The following is a 7990-nucleotide window of genomic DNA, read 5'->3' as shown; positions in this document are numbered from 1 at the left end:
TTTGATAAATTTGTTTTATTTTATGATGGTTTTATTTGGAGTGGTTTTATTCTCCATACCATTCTTGATTTATACATATTGTATTTGTTGTATGGATTTGATGATATGGGATGTCAAAGCATTGCAGCCACTGCATCACTAATTTCTTTTTATACAATATAAAGACGACCACAATGGGAGAAGGCCTTGGATTTGATCTTTTACATTCTGCTTCAAGCTTCACAAATACAACTTTCACACAGTCAGAAAACACTAATACTTCAAGGTTACATGTTAGTTTAGTGTTAGCACCAACAGGCTTGTCGATGATTGTGGTTGTGATGAAGTCGGTTTGAATTTCCTATTTCAAACGTTGTTGTTAAAGAAACCGGTTTTCATAGAGTCGGGTCACACCTCACCTCTACGCCTGAACGTCAGAGGTGAGGCGATACAGGGAGTGACACCTGGATACAACCTGAGGCTGCTGTAGTCTGTCAACATGCAAATCAAACTGATGATTATATAATGTTGAGTCAGTGATTCACTGTGAAAAACTCCAATTCAACTGCTGATACTCTGATGTCCACAGTGGGGAGCCAGTGCAACATGTTTGCAATGGTCCAACGGGAATTCAGATTTAAAACTGATCTTATATTAAACCTTGAGAGAAGCAGATACTGTGAGTTGATCCGTTACCATAATAACTAAATAAACAGATGTGCTCAGAGGATATTTGTGTTTATCTATATTTATGTTAATGTAGGTCACAGTAAGGGGTCATACATGCTAATACAAAATAGTACAAGGTGTGCTACAGAATACTTCATTATAAAGTATTCTCATCTCCATGAAATCACTGCCTGTGTAAAAGACATATTTTCTGATAGAATGAAAATTAAATATAAAAATTCTTACCATGATTTGTACTGTTTTATTTAGGTTTCTTCAAGTCCAGCCACATTAACAGTGACTAATACCTTCCCTTATAAAGTCAGTGATTAACATTATAAGGGGCTGAACCTCATTTACAGTAATAATGAGCAACAATATACATGACTTAAAAGATACAAAACATTCAAACGATGCACAATTATTTAAATATAATCAAAAAAATTCTGATAATTAAATGCAAAACACATAGAATAAAATCAGTCAAAAAAAAGTGATACAAAATTATAGTATAATACATTTTACTATTTAACAACTTTCAAAATAAAGTAACAAGGGGCGATAGTGGTTAAACATTAAATAATTCAAGGCAAACAATAGGAGACAGTTCAAAAGTAATTTGAAGGTCACACATCATTAGAGCAGAGATACAGAAATAAAGATTAGTAAAAATATGATAATATAAAACATTATAAAAAAGAAATAATGATTAGGAAAGACACTTATAAAACGTGTCTTTCAGAGAGATTTAAAAGAGGATAAAGAGTTTTTCCGACAGATGTGGTCACCTGTGGTCCTCAGCCAGGACTGTGGAGCTTTGATCATAATAAAAACCAAAGATCATCACAGAGTCACCGTTAGAAGGAAGAATCCCAACGAGGTCTTTGTTACAAAAAATATATAAAAGCCAATCGAGTCAGAGTAGACCATCAACCTTAACAAACAGGATGTAATGATGAGTGTAAACATCACAGGGGCAGAGGGACAAGGTTCAAGCTTAGAAACAGATGCAAACTTGAAAATCACATCATCAGCTTCAACTTTAAGTTTCCAACAGAGAAAGTTTGTCAGGTAGCCAAAGGTATTCAACGGATTAAAAGCAGTAACATGACAGTATTTTTCTTTCATTACTTTATAACCTTGGTTTTATATGTTTTCAATTCAACTGTAAGATCTTTGAGTAAAGTGGAGTGGAGCACTAATATCTGGCTGGTAAGGGAAGTAAACAGTGTTGAGCTCAATTTACCAAGTGGACTCTGGAATGTGCTGTTATTTATCTGTGCAGAAGTAAATACACAGAAAGTAAATAAATGGGGGAGGAAAGCTGTTCTCCAATCTCAGTCTCTGTCCAGCATCAGTGTCATTGAGTATATCTCTCTGTCCTCCTCTCTTCCTGTCCTCGGGGCATCACACAGTGAGAAATCTGGCCAGTCCTTGTCCGAGCAGCAGATTACTTCACTTACTGGCAGTGCCGCGTTGATAAGCAGCCTGTTGTGCTCTGGGACTTCTTTCATACAGTGTATAGTGCTGGCTGCTTTAGTAATGTGCATAATGTGTTTACACATAAACGTAGAAAGGGTTTCTCTCACATCCTTTTCCTGTTATGCTCTGCTTCCCTCTTCTTCTTAACTTTCTTGCCCCACTGCCGGGAATTTCTTTGATTTCAATGTCTCATCAGTTCTTCTGTCAAAGGATAAATGACGTATAGTGTGAGCTTCAAGTTGAGTCGAGTCAAGAGGAGTTTGAACTTGACATCTTCATCCCCTCGCAAGTGTAAGACAATTATTCACAGCTTTTCACATCCTCTTAGCTTGTTTCCCATCGACTGTGAGTGCAAAACTTGACATGTCTCCGTCCCGTCTTCCCCTTGATCTCATTGAAGACTCACGGGAGATCGGTGTCCCTGCTGCTGCTGGAGGGTCGGTAGTCCTGGCATATCACAGCCAGCCTGTACAGGTTCAGTATGACCACCAGGAAGTTCTTGATGGTGAAGAAACCCAACATCTGGTGGAAGACTTTGGAGTAGATCATGACTATGAGCCTGACCACCAGGAAGGGCCCGTCCTGGATGAACAAGGCCTCCATGATGCTCCACACGTCGCGGCTGTGTTTGGTCAAGAGGGACGTCTCCTGGACGCCCTGCTCATTCTCGATGTCCGGCTTGGAGCTCACCACTTTACAAAAAAAAGAGATAACAACACAAGATGTTGATGTTGGAAGGAAACTGAGAGCAGAAGTAATGTGTATGTGTTACAGCTTTTACTGCTATTTTTGTATGGAAAACAACTGCTTTATACAACTGCTTCCAAGATAACACTAAATGTTTGTGGTCTGTCATTTGGGTGAATTTAACGTAACTTAAAATAACTTATCCTATCTTACAGTTATCTTATCTTATCTTATTTTATTCTGTCAATGGTTAACTTTCTTATTATTTCAATTCAAAACATTGTTTTGGTTCCACATGCAGAATGTGAAAAAACGTTCAAGATCACAACCTCAACACAAGGTCCATTTAGGCTTTCTGTGAACTTTTACGACAATGGGCGAGAGTTCCCTGATAACAGGGCTCAACTCCATCAACCTATGAAGAGCCTGTGATATGCTCGCGAGGGATTTCGGTTGAAAAGTAGATGATTATCGGACGTGTGAACTCACTGTGTGTGACTAACAAAATGACTTACACCCACTTTTGAAGATAAAAAAAACAACAACACCGACTGTACATGTCAGCAGTCTCTTTCCCCCAATCTGTGTGTGTGTGTGTGAGTGTGTGTGTGTGTGTGTGTGTGTGTGTGTGTGTGTGTTCTGGAACCGGAGCAGTTTTCCTGCTGCCTCCCCATCCTGTGAAATTTAGCTCATTGCCTAAACCCTTGCATAACCTGCTCTCCTCTTCCTTTCCTCTTCCTCTTCCCCCGTCTCCGGCCCTTCGCCCTGTCAACTCTGCTCCTCTGCGCCTGGACCCCGCTCGGCTCAGCTTCCTTTCCCCCCCGACACTTTGCTTGGCTCAGCCCGAGCCTTTCCCCTATACTCAGCATAGGGGGAAGAGCTGGGGCCCCCTGCCCTGCTCAAATCCCATTCCTCTAACCCTGCAAGAAATAGTCCTCTAACCATCCTCAGCCTCCTCGCCTCCGTGGGATTTAAACTTGGGTTCGCTAGCCTTCACAGAACACAATGAAAGGAAGAGTCACTTCATTTATAAACTGCAGTGTGCATTCAAACACTAAGTGCTCTGTGCATTATGAAAGTAGACTCACAGATAAGAATCTCAACATCTATTTGTGAATTATTCAAGTCCAGGTTATGAATAATTGAGATCATTAGCGTGAGTTGTCTTTTTTCCGAGAACAAAGTTCTGCTGTTTCTGATCAGACTTAACTCGTTCTTCCTTGACTAAAAGGACTAACTGTCTTTTAGCATTTGACTGATTGTTATTTCCCATAATCAGCCAAAGATAAGAGGTGCACACTTAATGCAATAAACATGTGAGACTGGATTTCCTTTTTAAGACTTTCTGCATTTCTAAAAACTGCTGGAGTCGCCCAGCCTTTCCTGTTGCTCATTTCTGTTTTTAGAACTATAGGTCGAAAAGTAGGACCTTCCCATTTCTCTAACAGGACTCTTGTGGTTTATTCAAAACTGGGGGACTTGGCCACAGATAGAAAAGCAGCTTAACTAACTCTCAGTGTTTACATACAGCGTTGGTGTGGTAAGTGTTGACTTTTTGGGATTGTTTGGCCAACTCCGAAACACGTTGTTGAGATGGTCCCACACTGGGAATGGGATGCCTACAACAATAAACAGCTGTAACTGCTTAGTACACACCAGAGTTATTGGATCACCAGAATGAAGTACTCACCGGCCAAGTGTAAGGGGAACTGCAACATGCTCCAAGTCCATACACCTAAAATAACGTAGACCATCACAGAACTCTTTGTGTCTCTGCACAGTGAAACGTAAAAGTTAGTAGTATCAGTAAAAGCCTGTGGACGCCCATAAATCTATGAAACATGTATGTGAAGAGCGATGGCCACCCACTTGACGTCCAAGAGCGTCTCACTCGTAAATTCAAGGATGTCCGCCGCCGTGCCGATGAAGATCAGGAGAAGCTGTGAGAGCTCGTCCCGGGTGACTCCGCCCCCCAGGGGGAGAAGCCACTTCCCCACGATGAGGAGGATGAGCAGGATCTGATGGAGAGCCAGGATCCATTCGTTGGGGCAGAAAGATGACAACTTCTCGTTTATGAGCTGTCGGTGTAAAAGAGACATTCAGTTATTTCTTGGTTGACACTTTATTCTCATGACCTCCAAACTGCCGGCACCTTTCACACATTCAATTTAAACTGAGATCTCTGGAGCAGCAGGCCGAGGCAGGATACAACACGTTCCTGGAATTCCTCTGCACGGATCACATATCTTTGTTTAAAGCCCTTGTCACCAAAAGGTTCTCAGCATTGTCATCAACGTCTTCTACGTGCATGGAACCGCTTTTTCCGTCCTGAGACACTTGTATTGTTTTTATTATATTGTATTTGTTTGGAGGACTGTTTGGATGCTCTCACTGGGACATTTGCGTTTTCCGGAGAATGTCTGGAGATCACTTTAAATATTGTTTGTTTGAGGCACAAGCAAAGCCAAAAGTTATAATGTCAATGTGTGTTTTTTTATTGGAGGTCACATGGATGATCATTTCTGTGACAGGGGGTGGGTTACTTTTCTGGAGTCTGAATGCCCGGCAGCCTTATATATCCCCTATATCTCCAAACTACCGTGTAAGAGGTTTCTCAGAAAATCACTGTGAGAAAAAAAAAAAAACTGAATCATTCTTTTCACTTTCTGTGCTTTGCAGGTGTTTCATCCTAACAGAGAATATATTCTACTATCCAAGCCAAGTGAAGAGTAATGATCTTATCTGTTTTCTTACCTCCAGGTAGTCCTGGTGTGTGAAGTTTCCGAGGCTGTCGTTCGTCGTGAATGTTCTGCGCAAACTGTCAGAGTCAACTTTTTTGCACTGGAAAGAGACGAAGGAGGAAAACGCTCATACTTCTCTCTTGGTACAGCTAATCATTCAAAAATAACAATCAATAAATGAATCAATTATCAACTGCAACTTTGTGTTAGCGCCCGCCAACATCTGTTATAAGATTAGGTTTGGAAGAAATGAGAACTGCTGTTTTTGAAGTGTTACACGCTGACTGAGCGTTTTTTTGTTTCTGTTGTGGAGAACCTGAGCCTCGCTGTCCTGGGTGTGGAGCTCCAGGAGCCAGATGGATGGAATGATACTGATGAGGAACATGAAGATCGGAGGAGAGAACCTGCAAGACAACCAGCACAGACTCATCAACAAAACTTCATACGGATGCATTGGAATTAACGTTGAATAATGAATATGCAAGACCCTCGATAAATGAGGTATATATTTTTTAAGGATATATTTGTGGATCTGACAGAATGAGTCAACTTAAAATTGACATGAGAAGTGGTTGAACGCAACTCAGTAGAATTTTATCATTACTCCTCTACACAACTATCGGTGGTCTCTACTCTGCATGCTCACCTCGTTTTAATGGATGAATGTAATCAATAACGAGGGGTGAACTGATCCGCTGATCCAGACTCAGCCTTGGAGATGTAGGAGATGGTTGCATTACAGGGAGGAGGATATACTCACTAGTACTTTTACTTTACTTTACCTTAAGTACATTTAAGTAACATAAGAGTTTTAGTTTAACCTTGTATATGTTTATACTGTATTCTGTACATTTTTTATTTTCATTCTATATATTTCATCTATTTTTTATCTTGTTTTTGTGTGTGTGTGTAATGGGGCTAATGTGTTGCTGCAGTAATAGGAATTTCCAGTTTGTTATCAATAAAGTCCATTTATATGTCAGTCCGCCCGTTCCCCCCTCCATCAATCTGTCTAATGTGGAACTTCTACTTCTACTCGAGTACTTTTTTATCAATTTAAGTGTACTTTTACTCAAATGTTTGAATACTTTCTCCTTGACAAGCTGTTTTGGACTCATCGTACTTATTTAACAACAGAGAAAGTAATTTCATCAATAAGAAAAGTGACCATTCACAGCCACACTGCTGCATATTTCATTGCCTCACTTTAAAACATCAGGATGCTCCTGTACAAAACATCTGTTTCTTGTAAATGTTTCATGCACGGGCGTGTGCTTCTCAAATGTTATACTTAAAAAAAATAGCTGTAGGTTACATGTCCAGAAAATGAAGTTCGTTCATGGAGGAAAAACGTGGAAAGTTGAGTTCCAGTAATGAAAAGTTAAGGGGCAGGACCCCTCCTCAGTGTCCCGGGGGAGGTTAGACAATAGCAGCAGGGCGACGAGCAGGATGCAGGGTCCCTACAGGCTGGAGGGGGTTGGGGGTCGCCTGAGGGTAGTAATTCATTCCATCATGTACAAATACAACAGTTAGTCAAGATGTTGTAACCTTGTTACAGGCTGCTGTTTATTCAAATACCACAACACTGCATCTCACCACTTGTAGTCCTCTCCCCTGCGCCTCTTCAGGGTGATGATCATTTCCAGGACGAGCGGCAGAAAGAGGAAAGTCAGGAGCCAGTAGTTCGGATCTTTCTTCACCCATGTCACCCTCCACACCCCGACCAGGGAGACGAGGACGAACAAGCCCCTGGTAATGATCGCACTTGTGAACTTACACAGGCTCATCACTACTCAGGCTGGTTCCAGATCAGCTCTACACAACGCCGGCTCTGCACCCGAACGATACACCAGAGTGCGCAGAGAGAGAGAGAGAGAGAGTCAGGTAGAGAGAGAGAGAGAGAGGGGGGGGGGGGGGGGGGGGGTGCATGACGTTATCTTACAAAGTCCCCAAAGTTGAAGCCCTGCCCACATGAAGTTTTCCTGACAGTGAATTTCTACATTTTCAAACTGTTGTTAAATTTTTAAGTTCCTACAGTGAAAAAACATTTTCCAAATAATAACTTACCAACTCTCAATGAAGATTTCTAAGAAAAACTTAGTATCTCAACAACTTATCTTTAAATAAATTAGCTAAAAATAATGACGTGGTATCTCTAATTAAATTATTAAAACATAATAGACAAAATAGAGTATTTACTGTACACGTACTGAAATACTAACTGAATGTAACGACTAATTAACTCAAAATAATAACTTATTTTCGCAAAATAATGACTAAACATACCTAAAGTACCTTCTCAAAATTTTGGATTACGATTCTGTATTTTATTATAACAATTCCTCATTGTAATTTCCTAACATAGCATCCGTCTCTTTTTCTTTCAACTGCAGAAATGGGTCAGAGAGGAGCTTGACTTATCAGGACTCGAT

The 7990-nt window shown here is 40.6% G+C and overlaps 1 protein-coding gene across 3 annotated transcripts; it reads right to left on the bottom strand.

The window, feature by feature from the left end:
* Window positions 1–895: 895 nt before the first annotated feature.
* Window positions 896–7407, bottom strand: LOC133966347 (transmembrane protein 26-like). 3 transcript variants are annotated; one of them, XM_062401245.1, is made up of 7 exons: window positions 7155–7407; window positions 5875–5962; window positions 5572–5658; window positions 4687–4895; window positions 4508–4590; window positions 4346–4436; window positions 2659–2822 (listed from the first exon to the last, which is right to left on the bottom strand). In XM_062401245.1, exons 1-7 carry the CDS (start codon window positions 7343–7345, stop codon window positions 2792–2794), a joined length of 780 nt encoding a protein of 259 aa, XP_062257229.1. In that variant the 5' UTR covers window positions 7346–7407; the 3' UTR covers window positions 2659–2791. The 3 variants fall into 3 exon arrangements, with proteins under 3 accessions (XP_062257227.1, XP_062257228.1, XP_062257229.1); XM_062401243.1 differs by lacking the exon at window positions 4346–4436 and having other exon boundaries at window positions 896–2822; XM_062401244.1 differs by lacking the exon at window positions 4346–4436 and having other exon boundaries at window positions 896–2822; window positions 5875–7046; window positions 7155–7241.
* Window positions 7408–7990: the final 583 nt, after the last annotated feature.

Source organism: Platichthys flesus, chromosome 12, assembly GCF_949316205.1.
Source record: "Platichthys flesus chromosome 12, fPlaFle2.1, whole genome shotgun sequence".
NCBI classification, from domain to species: Eukaryota; Metazoa; Chordata; class Actinopteri; order Pleuronectiformes; family Pleuronectidae; genus Platichthys; species Platichthys flesus.
Note: the sequence above shows the minus strand (reverse complement) of the source record. Positions and strands in the feature narration are given on the sequence as shown.